Here is a 15788-nt window from a genome sequence, read left to right as displayed (position 1 = left end):
AACTAAAAGGAGTCCAGATATCCTGAAATATTAGTGCCTGGAGTTACTGTAACTTAACTACATTAAGCATTTAAAGATTTTTTAAAAAGTAATTTCTATACCCAAAATGGGGCTCAAACTCACAACCCTGAGATCAAGATCCCATGCTCTTCTGACTGAGCCAGCCAAGCACCCCTTAGTGCATTAGGCATTTAAAAATCTGATGTGTAGAGTGCCAGGGTGGCTCAGTCAGTTAAGTATCTGCTGTCAGTTCAGGTCATGATCTCACAGTTGCTGAGTTCAAGGCCCTCATTGAGTGAGCTTGAGCCCTGCTTTAGGTGAACAGGGCTCACCTGCTCTGAATCCTCTGTCCTCTTATCTGTTCCTCCCCCACTTCTCTCTCTCTCTTTCCCTCTCTCACTTGCGCCCTCTCTCTCTCAGTAAAAAAAAAATTGATGTTTACTGTTCTGAAAACCTATTTGGAACACGATTTACAGGGGAGATGTCTTTAAAATTCCAATGAAGATATTTATTTATTCATAAGATACTTTTTAAGTATCTTTTTTGTACTTTTCCCACAAACTGCTTAGTTTTTTTTAATGTTTATTTATTTTTGAGAGAGAGAGAGAAAGAGAGGGAGAGAGAGAGAAAGTAGGGGAGGAACAGATAAGAGGACAGAGGATTCAGAGCAGGCTCCACGCCATCTGTAGAGAGCCTCAGGCTGGGCTTGAACCCAGAAACCGTGAGATCATGATCTGAACTGAAGACGCTCAACCCAACTGAGCCACCCAGGTGCCCCGTAAGATTTTATTTATTTTGAGAGAGAGAGAGAGAGAGAGAGAGAGAGAGAGAGAAAATCCCAAGCAGGCTCCCAGCTGTCAGCATGAAACCTGAGTTGGGGCTCACTCCCACAAACGTGAGATCATGACCTGAGCTGAATTCAAGAGTCAGACACTTAAGTGAGTCATCCAGGAGCCCCTGAAGGAAGACATTTAAAATTGAACTTTTGGGGTGCCTGGGTGTCTCAGGCGAGCATCTGACTCTTGATTTCAGGTCATGATCTAATAGTTCTTGAGATTGAGCCCCACATCAGGCTCCATAGTGACAGTGCAGAGCCTGCTTAGGATTCTCTCTCCCTCTCTCTCTGCCCCTTCCCTGCTCACGTACACTCTCTCTCAAAAAAATAAAAATAAAAATAAATCTAAAAATATAATAATGAACTTTTCAAATACATCTATATACAGTGAACTAAAGTTAAAAAGTATAATTTCTAGGGGTGCTTGGGTGACTCAGTTGGTTAAGCCTCCAACTCTTGATTTAGGCTCTGGTCATAATCTCAAAGTTGTTGGACCGTTATAGCCTGTTTAGGATTTTTTCTCTCCCTCTCCCCACCTTTCTCTCTGTCCGTCCCTGGCTCATGCACACTCATGCGAGCTCTCTGTCTCTCAAAAAAAAAAAAAAAAAAACCAAATAAATAAATGCTTCTCCCGGCTCCTGGGTGGCTCAGTCTGGGTGGATCAGCTCTTGATCTCAAGGTCATGAGTTCAAGCCCAACATTGGCGTCCAAGCTGGGCATGAAGCCTACTCAAAAAGTAATATATTTTTAAAACTACTTCTCTTTGAAAAAGTACAATTTCTGCCAAATGAAATATCAAATAGCAATGTTTTGTTGTATTTTCTATAGATGGCAAAAGACTTGGCATTTTCAATGAGATCTGTTTCCTGCTTATGCAATAAGTCATTTATCACAGATGTTCTAAAATGCAATCTCAAATGCTTTCTCTTACTGAATTGCTGCCTTTGTGTGTGTGAATGTATGTGTCTGTGTGTGTGAGAGAGACTGACTTTATAACTATGAAAGCTATAAAATCTATACATGCTTTAGAGTACATTCATTAAATGGACACCAGTAAGTAGTGGGCCTTGTCTTACATTACACTAAAACTTCTGAATCTGGGCTTGGGTAACTTGGTACATAAAGTCTGGGACTCTTGAATTCAGCTCAGGTGTGATCACCCAAGATGTGGGACTCTTGATTTCAGCTCACATCATGATCTCCCAGTCTGTGGGCTAGAAATCCCGGACTAGGTCCGCACTGACAGCATGGGAGCCTGCTTGGGATTTTCTCTCTCCTTTCTCTGCCCCTCTCCTGCTCAAGCTCTCTCTCTCTCAAAATTAATAAATAAACATAAAAAAAGAAAACCTCTGAGTTCTGTGGAAAATATCCTAGGATACTTTTAAGTTCAGAATAACTAGTGCTAAATACTAACAAGCATTGTGCCAGGAACTGTATTAAGTACTTTTCATAAAATACCGAATTTATTCCTGCAGGCAACTCTGTGTGATATTCTTTCCATTGCTTTATATATAAGGAAATGAAAGCTTAGAAAACTCAATTTTCTGAAACTCTAGCAGTGTCAGAAAATCTTATCCATAAATGAACAGTTCGCTGCCTTCAATCACGAGAAAGTGTCAAGGAATCACACTTATTAGCACTTTAAATAATTTCTTTTTCCAAACAAGGTACATCTAACGATGCCCGACTCTCAGACACCCCGGTCCAGGTGAGCTTGGGTGTTTAACAGCTTTGTTAAATAAAACCGGATTCCGGAACCCCTCTCGCTCCCAGACTGTTGGAATCTGCAAGTCTGGGGTGGGGAAGACAATCAGCATTTCTATCAAGTTTCCCGGTGCTGCTGCTGCTGCTGCTGCTGCTGCGGAAGCCACACTGTAAGAATCTTTGGTTTATGGATTTTAATCCTAAAACCATTGGGACAAGTGTTGGTCGGGGCAGAGCGATGATAACTCCTAATGTGTTTTAGAAGCATGGACCCCACTTTGCCCTGCAGCAGCGACCCAAATCGTGGGCGTGCCCTGAGGCCGTGGCCGCGGCCACCTCCGCCCTGGGGTGTGGCTCCGGCGCTCCCTTGCTCTCCCTGCCAGCCCCGCCCCCCCGGTGGACCCATTGGCTCGCAAGTCCTGCGGGACGTCTCCGTCCACACGCCCATTCCGCAGAGCTGGCCAGGCTGAGGCGCTGCTGCCGGAGCGCGGGATGGGAGACGTGGCTCTTTAGAGGAAGAGCCATGTTGGACTTTGCGATCTTCGCCGTTACCTTCCTACTGGCGTTGGTGGCAGCGGTGCTCTACCTCTATCCGGTAACCGCCGTCTCAGCCTCGGGGACTCTGGCCGCCGCCCCAGCCTCTGTGTTTGCCGGAGTCGCGGCGCTCTGCGCGCTGTGGGCCGCAGGGGGCGGGCCTGAGGGGAGGGCTCTTGCTCCCGCTCGCGTTACCGTTCCCGCTTCGTGCTGCTGCAGCTCGCGGGCGCGTGACGCAACTTGCTGGGCGCGCGCGGGTTGCGCGGGGATGAGAGTGGCGCAGGCGCCTCGACGACCCCTCGGGCGGGCACAATCAAGGGCGCTTGGCCGCTTCACGGCTCACGGCTGTTTTTCTGCGTCCCTGTCTCCTTGCTCCCGACATTGCCACGCCTATGTCACAGGCTGAACGAGGAGTACTTTGGGGTGGCTTTTTGGCAGTAATCCTGCCAAACCCAAATTCCATTTCCCGGGTGTTCGGAAGGAAACTTGGGTGTGCGAGAGTGCTCTACTCCTCTTTCTTTTACCAGGATTCTCTCGGCTTCCCCCCGCCCCCCTTCGTCTCCCGCCTTTCCATGTGTCTTTCCTTGTGTTGTTACTGAAATCCAAAGTCCTCACGGCCCAGACCGGTCTTGCTCTTTGCAGGGCCTTGGAAGCAAATGGAATTGTGGAATGAGGCCTGTGGTGGATTAGTTCCTGAGCTTGACCTCGCTACTTTGCATTGGCTCTGAATCTTGTTCGTAGCCTTATCTGCTTGCCTTTATTAGCCTCAGAGGGTGATTCTGAGAGAGAAAAGCTAGTCAATGAGCAGTCATCTCTTAATCTGTCTCCAAAACAAGGTGGTGTTTTCTAATTTTCTCCCTATTTATAATATTAAACTTAACAAGTGTACATTATTGATGACTGGAGGACAGAATTACAGTCTCCAGTCTATAAATCTACAGTGTAGATTTTATTGTTATCAGTTAAACACAAGTGACATATACCTAGATAGCATTCTTTCAGTATTTAGCAGAAACTGAAAAACTCCTTAGTTAGTACCATTCAATCTAGTATTTCTCTTTCGGCATAAATACCCCAAAAGAGAAAAAAAGTAAAGTTGTACAAAGATTTTTATAGCACTACTTATATTAATGAAAAAACAAAAGAAAGAAAACAAATAGCTGAGATGTTTTACTGCAGTATAGTAGGAAAACGATTAAGCAATTTCCTTAAAGCAATTTTTTTAATGCAATTTAAAAAACTTTGTTAGGGACGCCTGGGTGGCTCAGTAGGTTGGGCATCCGATTTCAGCTCTGGTCTTGTTCTCATGGTTCCTGGGTTGGAGCCCCGTGTCAGGCTCTGTGCTGACAGCTAGCTCAGAGCCTGGAGCCTCTTTCGGATTCTGTGCCTCCCTCTCTCTCTGTCCCTCCCTTGTTCCCACTCTGTCTCTGTCTCAAAAATAAACATTAAAATTTTTTTAAATACTTTTTTTAATGTTTATTTTTGAAAGAGAGAGAGACAGAATGGGAGCGAGGGAGGGGCAGAGACAGGGAGACAGAGAATCCAAAGCAGGCTCCAGGCTCTGAGCTGTCAGCACAGAGCCCTACACAGGGCTTGAACTCGTGAGCTATGATATCATGACCTGTGCCATTTTAAAAAAATTTTTTAAATGTTTTAAGTATTTTTGAGAGAGAGAGAGCACATGCAAGTGCATAGGCAGAGTAGGAGCAGAGAGAGAGAAGGAGATACAGGATCCAAAGCAGGCTTCAGGCTTCAGGCTCTGAGCTGTCAGCACAGAGCCCAATGGGCACTGGAACCCAGGAACTGCAAGATCATGCATAGAGCGAAAATAAGACACTTAACTGAGCCATCCAGGTGGCTCTAGGCAATTTCTACTACATGATGGAACATAGTTGAGCCTTTAAATGTTCAAATGTGTTGAAACACTATGCTATACGCATAAAACTAATATGTATAGTTAACTGTATGTTAACTATACTGGAATTAAACATAAAAAAGGAAATCTTTGAATTAAGATATAAAAAATAAATTTTCAAGAAATATTTGTTCATTCACTTATGTAATGTTAATTAGGGGGAGAAAAAGGGCAGAATGCCTGATAGATCAATGCTGATTAATATTAGAATCATTGACAGAATTCAGAATTGATCCTGGATTAAATATTTTAGGTTATTTTTCCTAGAAATATTTAGTCTATTTAAAAATTATAAAACGTTGGGGCGCCTAGGTGGCTCGGTTGGTTGTGTCCCAACATCGGCTCAGGTCATAATCTCACAGTTTGTGGGTTCAAGCCTTGCCTCTGGCTCTGTGCTGACAGCTCGAAGCCTGGAGCCTGCTTCGGATTCTGTCTCCTTCTCTCTCTCAAGAATAAATAAACATCAAAAAAATGATAAAAAAAAAAAAAGTCTTACTATAAGAATAATATACTTGTCATAAGATAAAAACTAAGTAAAAAATAACATCCCAAAACACAGCAACTATAAACCCAGTATAAAATTGTAAAATATTAAAATTTCCCATACTTTTCCCCAGTTCATTTTAGAGGTTGTTGCTTAAACAATTTGCTATGAATTATTTTATTATTTGTATGACACACACCTCAGTGACTGTATGACCCTGACAATAATGACGACATTAGGGCCACCTGAATGGCTCAGTGAGTCAAGTGTCCAATTCTTGATTCAGCTCAGGTCATGATCTCGCAGTTGTGAGATTGAGCCCCAAGTCATGCTCTACGCTGAGCATGGAACTGCTTAAGATTCTCTCTCTCCCTCTGCCTCTCTCCCCTACTTGTGCATGCTTTCTCTAAAATAATTTTTTAAATGACTACATTAAAGCAAAAGATTAATATTGTATTGTATTTTGGTAAATTCTTTGACTAGAAAGAGGAGAACAGTTTTAGAAATGAAATTGTAAGCATGACATTGATTTTTTTTAAGCTAAGCGAGAAGGGGCTATATGTAGACTCAAAACAACAATGCAAAAGGTACTTCATTATATATTAGTTGATGTAGAATGGATGTTAAAGTTTTCAGTCTTGTTAGTTTAATTGACACAGTGCAGAATATTAAGATTATTCTTTTAAATACAAGGAACCCAGTTTTGTATTTTAAAACAGAAAACAAATCTCAACATTCAACCAAATTGGAAAGCTATCACATAGTCCTATAGATGTTTTGGCAAAATATCTCATCTATGTACATATATAATCCATATGATTATATATTTTGTATTAAGTTACATGTTACAGACTAAGTCATTATACTAAACTATTTTTATATTTCTCCTTAAGGCTTCTAGACAAGCTGCGGGAATTCCAGGGATTGCTCCAACTGAAGAAAAGTGAGTAGTTCTTTTTTGTTTTGTTTTTTTTTTTTTGGAATTCAGTAAAGTTAACTCTTAATTTTTGGTATCAAAATAAACCATACTTTTAGCTTACATGTTTTATTTAATTCCTTTAAATCAGCCTATGATGGTGTTCATTACTATCTCAGAATGAGATGTTGCAAAAATTGGATCATTTTCCATTACCTACCTGATGTTCCTTGTATAACTCTGTGCTTGGTTTGAATTGTTATAAATTCTCAACACATTGAAAAATACATATCTAAATATAACTACAAAAGGTGAGAAGTCAAATTTAAGTTTTAGATTTTGCAGTAGTAATTTGCATTTCATGCAATTCTGCTCTCATCTGTTGACAAAGTTAATTCAGAATCAGTTACTGTTTTTTCTGATTCTTCCAAGTTAAATTTCTTATTTTTCCAAGTTATTTTGTCAAATGTTGCTCTTTTCTCAGAGATGGTAATCTTCCAGATATTGTGAACAGTGGAAGTTTGCATGAGTTCCTGGTTAATTTGCATGAGAGATATGGGCCTGTGGTCTCTTTCTGGTTTGGCAGGCGCCTTGTGGTTAGTCTGGGCACTGTTGATGTCCTGAAGCAGCATATCAACCCCAATAAGACATGTAAGTTTAATTCTTTTTCTAATTAGCTGTTCCTTATTTTTTAAGAATAAACATCTTGGGGCGCCTGGGTAGCTCAGTCGGTTGAGCGTCCGACTTCTGCTCAGGTCATGATCTCACAGTTCGTGGGTTCAAGTATCGTGTCAGGTTCTGTGCTGATAGCTTGTAGCCAGGAGCCTGTTCAGATTCTGGGTCTCTTTGTCTCTCTGCCCCTCTCCTGCTTGTGCTCAGTCTCTCTCCCTCAAAAATAAACAGACATTTAAAAAATTAAAAAACAAAAAAAGAATAAACATCTCTACATGAAGAGCCATACATTATTCATGGGTAGGACGAGCTAACATTTATTAAATGATTTATACTATGTGCCAGGCATTATGCTAAGGTTTGTATAATTAATACCTCACTGAAGATACAGTATTATAAAATGATTATTTTTCTCCTCAATGTATAGGTATATACAATAGAATCTCAGGATAAATTCCAACAGGATATTTTTTGAAAAAAATAGTTCCAGGGTGCATCTGGAATAGTAAAGGTACTTGAGGTGTCAGAAAATATCTAGAAAAGAATATTCATGAGAGGAATACTTGTACCATCAAGTAGGGCAGTATACTATAAATCTAGATTAATTTAAAGAATCTTGTATTGTGATCAAATTAGACAGATTGATAGAGTAGAGTAGGTAGTCCAGCAGACAAACCAAGTATACATGGTAAAGAGAGCATTTTTTGATAAAGGGGAAAGGTAATGAACGGTTTTGGAAAACTGGTTAGTTATTTGGAAAAAAAGAAATCTACATCCCTGCCTTAGTCTTTATATCAAAATAAATTCCAGATTATTAAAATTTAAAGTCCAAAAAGTATTAGAAGAAAACGTGGTTATATATTAAGTTGGGGATAGGTGTTGATAAGCCTTTTCTTACTGTAACATGAGATCTAGGAGCCAACAAGCACAAGACAGGTAACTCTGTCTTAAATTTTTATGTGAATCTACATAAAAATGAGAAATTTCATTACAATAAAAAACAGAGATTACTACACATGATGTGTACTGGTTGATTACTATATTTCTGTAAATTAAGAAGGTACTTTGAAAAAGTTTAAAAAACTTTACATATATATAAACTTTATATATATAAATAAAAACTAATAAGAGAATAAAAATAAAATGGAGATATAGAAACATGGGCCAAAACTAGGTAATTAAGAAAGAGGAAATAAAAATGGCCAATATGCAAATGAAGCTTTCAACCTCATTAATAATTAGTGGGATGCAAATAAAATTTTTACCTATCTGACTTGGAAGATATGAAAAATATTGGCAAAATGCATTGTTGATAGGGAAATAGGCAAACATGGAATTGAAATATTTTATAAACTTGGGAGAGAGGGTTGGCAGGATCTTTGAATTAATAATACTATCATAAAGAATTTATCATAAATTGATATTCATATAATAAGAAAAGACATTAATATTATTTACAATAAAAATTTGAAGCAAATTAATTAGTGGCTGAATGAAAAAATATACTCAAGCCTTAATATAATGATGTATTTTGTTTATCAAATATCTGTATGGCCTACTATATGCCAACACTCTTGTAAGCCATCTACAGAAATTAACTCATTTAATCCTTAGAACAACCTTATGAATTAGATATTAGAGAAAACAGGTACAGAGAGGTTAAGTCATTTGCCCAGGATCACACAACTCATTAGTGATAGAGCTGGGACATGAAGGTAGGCAGTCTGGCCTCAGTTTGTGCTCTTAATCACTAAGCTTTCTATAACCTTGAAGGATGGCTTTGTCAGGAAATGCAAAGATGAGTAAAACCAGACATGGTCTCTGCTCCTGTGAAGTTTGTAGTGTAATACTGGGGAGTAGGAGAAGCATGTAAACATTTAAATGATCACACTAATGAACTGGGAGGAGTGCTCTGAAAGAAAGGTTGTATTCTTTGCAAAATCTGACATTTTTCTGTTTTTCTGTTAAGTAATGTTAACAGCTATAGAAAACAAAACAAAACACCAGTCTCATTGGGGCACCTGGGTGCCTCTGTTGATTGAGTGGCAACTCTTGATTTCCACTCAGGTCATGATTTCACAGTCATGAGATTGAACCTTGTTTGGGGCTCTAGGCTGGGCATGGAACCTACTTGGGATTCTCTCCCTCTGTCCCTTCTCTTTCTTTCTCTTTCTCCTTCTCTCTCTCTCTTTCTTTTTCTCTCTCTCAAAAAAAAAAAAAAAAGAGGCAGTTTCAAACATGTTTAACATTATCTCATCTCTCTGGTGAAATTTAGATGAATTTTCTTTTGTATCTTACTGTTATTTTAATTGTTTACATTGACTTTTTTTGGTATGAAAACAATATAGTCATTAAAGAAACACTTAAAAAATGGATGAAAAAGAAAAAAATTTTCTGAACTCAGCTAAATAAATTTAACTGTAATACTTGACCATTACACACAAACAGCAGTTTTGCTTTAAAACCAGTGGAATGAGTTTTTTTAAAAACCAATGGATTTTTTAAAAATCAGAGCTATTGTTTCATGTAGGTAGAAGATTTACATTAAGTATTAATTATTTATAGTGTAATTGCCAGTCAGGATATTGTATTCTTGCCAGTTTTTATTGCCTCTTGAACTATTTGTATTTAGGAAAGATAACGAAGGGAATTGGGAAGAAAGTTGCCATGCTCTTAACTACAGTCAGTCCCCGACCTCCTTGATCTCTTTATTTTTTTGCTAGAGTTTTTATTGTTGTTGTTTTGTTTGTTTTCAGTTCTATTGTCCACTTTGATTCAGAAATGTTTAATTTGTCTGTTTCAGCGGACCCTTTTGAAACCATGCTTAAGTCATTATTAAGGTATCAATCTGGTGGTGGGAATGTGAATGAAAACCACATGAAGAAAAAATTGTATGAAAGCGGTGTGGCTAATTCTCTGCAGAGTAATTTTGCTCTCCTGCTAAAGGTAAGGTGATAAGAGGTATGGCCCAGAATTGTAGAATACAGATGACAGTATATTTTTGACTGTTAGTGTGTCATGTCTTTGCTACTTTTTTCTTGTCTTTCTAAGCTGATTTTTATTCTCCTGAAATTCTTAAACAAACAACAATAGAACTCTTCACACCTGTACTCTTCTGTATAAGTTGGAATGATGGGAATGGAGAGAATCTGATCAAATTTTCTGTGTCAACGGATTTGTCCTTTGTGGTCAGGCCAGACTCTAAACCAGTCCCGAAACCTGATATAAGCTCAATACACATTCTCTTGTTAAAACTGCAGATTTACTGGGCCTCTGCATAGAAAAAACTAAATTATACTGGGAGAGGAATCTGACATTTTTTAAACAGTTTTTAAAATTTATTTCTATTTTATTTTATTAAAAATTTTTTTCATGTTTTATATTTGAAAGAGAAAGAGAGCATGAGCAGGGGAGGGGCAGAGAGATGGAGACAGAATCTGAAGCAGGCTTCAGGCTCCAACCTGTTAGTACAGAGCCCAAACGGGGGTTCAAACTCATGAGCATCTTCTCGAACATGACCTGAGCTGAAATCAAACACTTAATTTACTGAGGCACCCAGGTGACCCAACATGTTTTTTTTTTTAATTTTTAATGTTTATTTTTTGAGAGAGACAGAGTGCGGGTGGGGGAGAGGCAGAGAGAAAGGGAGACACAGAATCTGAAGCAGACTCCAGGCTCTGAGTTGTTAGCACAGAGCCCTATGCAGGGCTTGAACCCACCAACTGAGAGTGTGACCTGAGCCAAAGTTGGACACAACCAGTTGAGCCACCAGGCACACCTAGGGATTTAACATTTTTTAAATGTTCCACAAATGATTTATTTACCGAATTTGAGAACAATACTAATCCATACTATTTACTTTTTGTCCCTAAAGATCCTTTAGCTGAGCCCTGTGTGCTGATAGTTCTCTGTGTCCCAATAGCACTGTTCCAAACCTTCACCCTTACTCTAGTATTGCTAACAAACCCCTTTGCTTGCTGTGTCTTTCCCTCCTGCTTTGCTGAGACTATAGAGTCCCTTACCTTTAAATTCCCTCCATATCTGGGACACCTGGGTGGCTCAGTCGGTTAAGTGTCCGACTTCAGCTCAGGTCATGATCTCGCGGTTTGTGGGTTCAAGCCCCTCATTGGGCTCTGTGCTGACAGCTCAGAGCCTGGAGCCAGTCTTTGGATTCTGTATCTCCCTCTCTCTGACCCTCCCTTGCTAATGCTGTCTCTCTCAAAGACAAATAAAACATTACAAAAAATTTAAAAAAAAAAGAAAAGAAATTCCCTCAAAATCCTATTTCCCTACAAGCAAACTCCATCCATCTCAATCTTGTTCTTTCTTGTCATTTTAAATCTTAAAGAACCCTTTCTTCTGTACAAAACTAATGTCTCCATTAGTGCTCTTTAAAAATAATGGAATTTGGGAGCACCTGGGTGGTTCAGTTGGTTAAATGTCCGACTTCGGCTCAGGTCATGATCTCCCAGTTTGTGGGTTCCAACTCTGCATCGGGCTTTGTGCTGACAGCTCAGAGCCTGGAGCCTGCTTCAGATTCTGTGTCTCCCTCTCTGACGCTTTGTCCCCCGCCCCAACTCATGCACTGTTTCTCTCTGTCTCAATAATAAATAAACATAAAATAATAAAATAAATAAATGAAAAATAATGGAATTGGGGCACCTGGGCGGCGTAGGTTGAATGACCAACTTCAGCTCAGGTTATGATCTCATGGTCTGTGAGTTCACACCCTGCATTGGGCTTGTGCTGACAGCTCAGAGCCTGGAGTCTGCTACAGAATCTGTGTCTCCCCCTCTCTCTGCCTCCCCCCAGCCCCTGTCATGCTCATGGTCTGTCTCTCTCAAAAATAAATAAACATTAAAAAAAAATTTTAATAATGGAATTTATAAAATTAATGTATGGTTGCTATATAAAACATTAACTTTATTTTTAAAATTTTTTTTGATGTTTATTTTTGAGAGAGAGAGAGAGAGACAGACAGACAGAGACGGAGCACAAGTAGGGGAGGGACAGAGAGAGAGGGAGACATAGAATCTGAAGTAGGCTCCAGGCTCTGAGCTGTCAGCACAGAGCCTGACATGGGGCTTGAACTCACAGCCTCAAGATCATGGCCTGAACTGAAGTTGTACACTCAACCAACTAAGCCACCCAGGTGCCCCAGAAAACATTAACTTCAAAGAAATCATTCATGATATCACTATAGATATATACATGGTTGAGATCATACTGTACGTACAGTTTATATACTTTTTCACCTTAAAACATATCATAAACATTTTTCCATGTCTTTAGAATTTTCCCAAGAATAACTAAAATTATGTTAACTTTTTTCTGATTCAGTTTACAAAATATGGAAAAAATTAGCAAAGTCCTAAGGAAAAAATAAACATTTTTAATGCTATTCATTACTCAGTAATAACCATGTTTAACATTTTAAGTACTTTCTATCATTTTAGTCTTTTCTGTACACAAGAGTATTTAATCAGCATCATACTATGTTGATAGTTTTAGATTCTGCATTGTTTTTTAAGATTTTATTTTTAAGTAATCTCTACATCCAAACTCACAACCCCAGGATCAAGAGTCACATGCGTTACTGACTAAGACAGCCAGGTGCCCCTAGATTCTGCATTTTAATTTCCATTTTATTTTGAGCATTTTAATAACATTTTTCTTTGATAATTACATTTGGAAAGGGTCTGTCCTGTCAGTTTTACCTTTCTCATTGGTCTCCTTCTTCCCATCAGCACTGCCACCATCCTAGTTTAAGCTTCCATAATCTTACCTTGATTGCTTGTTTTTTTAACTTCTCTCTGCCCTTCTTCCCTATCCGTTTCTCTCCTCTGCAGGGGTTCTTAAACTCTTCTTCTTATGACACATACCCCTTGTACTTTTGGTGAAACCTATGGAATCCATCTGAGAATAACATTTAAAAATGTGTAACTACTGGGGCGCCTGGGTGGCTCAGTCGGTTGAGTGTCCAGCTTCAGCTCAGGTCATGATCTCACAGTTCGTGGGTTCAAGCCCTGCATCGGGCTCTGTGCTGACAGCTAGCTCAGAGCCTGGACCCTGCTTCCGATTCTGTATCTCCCTCTCTCTCTGACCCTCCCCTGTTATGCTGTCTCTCAAAAATAAATAAAAAACATTGAAAAAAATGTATAACTACAGGGCTGCCTATGTGGCTCATCAGTTGGGCATCTGACTCATGATCTTGGCTCAAACCATGATCTTTTAGTTTGTGAGTTTGAGCCCCACATGGGGGCGCTGCATTGATGGCGTGGAGCCTGCTTGTGATTCTATCTTTCCTTCTCTCTGCCCTTCACCTGCTTTTATGCTATCTCTCTCAAAATAAATAAATAAACTTAAAAATATGTGTGACTACAAAGGAAAACAACATAATTATAAAAATATTTTTTAAATTTGTGATATTTTAATATATGCCTATCATCATTATTTTTTTAATGTTTTATTTATTTTTGAGAATGTGAGCAGGGTAGGGGCAGAGAGAGAGAAGGACAGAGGATTTGAAGCAGGCTCTGCACCAAGAGCAGTGAGCCTGATGTGAGGCTCAAACTTTCATGTGAGAGCATGACCTGAGCCAAAATCAGATGCTCAATGGGCTGAGCCACCTAGGTTCCTCTCTACATCATTATTAATGCATTATATAACAAGATCTAGCAATGTTTCTAAAACTTCCATATTTTCAATTAATTAAGTTTTTACATTTAATGGATTCTATTTTAATTTTTTTTTAAGTTTTATTTATTTATCTTGAGAGAGAGAGGGAGAGAGAGAGTATGAGCAGGGGAGGGGCAGAGAGAGAGGGAGAGAGACAGTACCAAGCAGATTCCCTACAGTCAGAGCAGACAGAACCCAATGCTGGGCTCGAACTCATGAAGAACGGTGAGATTATGACCTGAGCTGAAATCAGGAGTGGACTCCCAGCCAACTGAGCCTCCTAGGACCCCCAATTTTTAATTTTTTTTAAATTTTTACTTAAATTTCTGTTAGTTAACATAGTGTTATATTAGTTTCAGGTATATAATATAGTGATTCAATATTTCCATACATCACCTGGTAGTCATGACAATAAGTGCACTCCTTAATTCTCATCACCTATTTCACCCATCTCCCCACCTACCTCCGCTCTGGTAACCATTAGTTTGTTCTGTACAGTTCAGTCTGTTTCTTGGTTTGCTACTGTCTCTGATTTTCCCTCCTTTTGCTGCTTTGTTTTGTGTTTTAAATTCCACATATGAAGGAAATCATATGGTATTGTCTTTCTCTGACTTATTTTGCTTATCATAATACTCTCTAGCTCTACCAATGTTGTTGCAAATGGCAGGATTTCATTCTTTTTATGGATGATTAATATTCCATTGCATACATATATACCATATCTTCTTTACTCATTTATCAGTGGATGAACGCGGGCTGTTGTAAATAATGCTGCTTTAGGGCCGCCTGGGTGGATCAGTCAGTTAAGCATCCAACTTCGGCTCAAGTCTTGATCTCATGGTTTGTGGATTTGATCCCTGTGCCAGGCTCTGTGCTGAGAGCCTGGAGTCTGCTTTGGATTCTGTGTCTCCCTCGTTCTGCCCCTCCCCTGCTCACGCTCTGTCTCTGTGTCTCTTTCTTTCAAAAATAAATAATGAACATTAAAAAAATTTAAAAACAAAACATGCTACTTTAAACATCAAAGTGCATGTATCCCTTGTATTCTTATTGCTGGATCACAGGGTACAAAATTTTCATAAAGTGATTGATTGGGACACAGAGGCCAGTGCAGGGCTAGAACTCATAACCTTTAGATCAAGACCTGAGCTGAGATCGAGTCAGATGCTTAATCAACTGAACCACCCAGGTGCCCCAAAACTTCCATAACTTTAAAGTAATGATATTATGAGGGACAAAACCATTATTTTGAGAGTTTTATAATAAGTGTAATATGATGTGAACATATTTAAAATTTGTATCAATGACAGTCAAAGGGCCTATATTCACAATGAAAAGAAATGCTAACTTTCAACCAGAGGTTAGTAAAAAATAAAGATTTTTCTCCCTCATTCAATTTCATGAACTCTAGGTAGCACTGTTTTGTATTTGTGGACTTTAAGACTCAAAACCCCTGAGAATAGATCTTTTCAAAATGCAATTCTTATTTTAATTTATTTAATTTTTATTTTTTTTCATAATATTTTATTGTCAAAATGTTTTCCATATAACACCCAGTGCTCTTCCCCTTAAGTGCCCTCCACCATCACCACCACCTCTTTCCCCCCCTCCCCCTTCAACTCTCAGTTCATTTTCAGCATTCAGTAGTCTCTCAAGTTTTACATCCCTCTCTCTCCCCAACTCTCTCTCCCTCCTCCACTCCCCCTGGTTCTCCATTAGGTCTCTCCTGTTTTCCTGCTAGACCTATGAGTGTAAACATATGGTTTCTGTCCTTCTCTGCCTGACTTACGTCGCTCAGCATGACACCCTCAAGGTCCATCCACTTTCCTACAAAAGGCCATATGTCATTCCCTCTCATTGCCATGTAGTACTCCATCGTGAATATATACCACATCTTCTTGATCCATTCGTCAGGTGATGGACATTTAGGCTCCTTCCATGTTTTGGCTCTTGTTGACATTGCTGCTATGAACATTGGGGTACATGTGCTCCTATGCATCAGCATTTCTGTCTCTCTTGGGTAAATCCCCAGCAATGCTATTGCTGGGTCATA

The 15788-nt window shown here is 39.3% G+C and overlaps 1 protein-coding gene across 1 annotated transcript in view; it reads left to right on the top strand.

The window, feature by feature from the left end:
• The first annotated feature begins 2967 nt into the window (after nt 1-2967).
• Nucleotides 2968-15788, top strand: part of LOC115287514 (cytochrome P450 20A1) — a 47365-nt gene continuing 34544 nt past the window's right edge. Inside the window, exons 1-4 of the mRNA XM_029934035.1 lie at nt 2968-3134; nt 6366-6415; nt 6873-7039; nt 9864-10006. Coding sequence (XP_029789895.1) covers nt 3063-3134; nt 6366-6415; nt 6873-7039; nt 9864-10006 — 432 coding nt within the window. The 5' untranslated portion in view covers nt 2968-3062. The remainder of the gene's footprint in view (nt 3135-6365; nt 6416-6872; nt 7040-9863; nt 10007-15788) is intronic.

Source organism: Suricata suricatta, chromosome 3 (genome assembly GCF_006229205.1).
Source record: "Suricata suricatta isolate VVHF042 chromosome 3, meerkat_22Aug2017_6uvM2_HiC, whole genome shotgun sequence".
Lineage (NCBI taxonomy): Eukaryota > Metazoa > Chordata > Mammalia > Carnivora > Herpestidae > Suricata > Suricata suricatta.
This window is presented reverse-complemented; position numbering and strand designations above follow the sequence as displayed.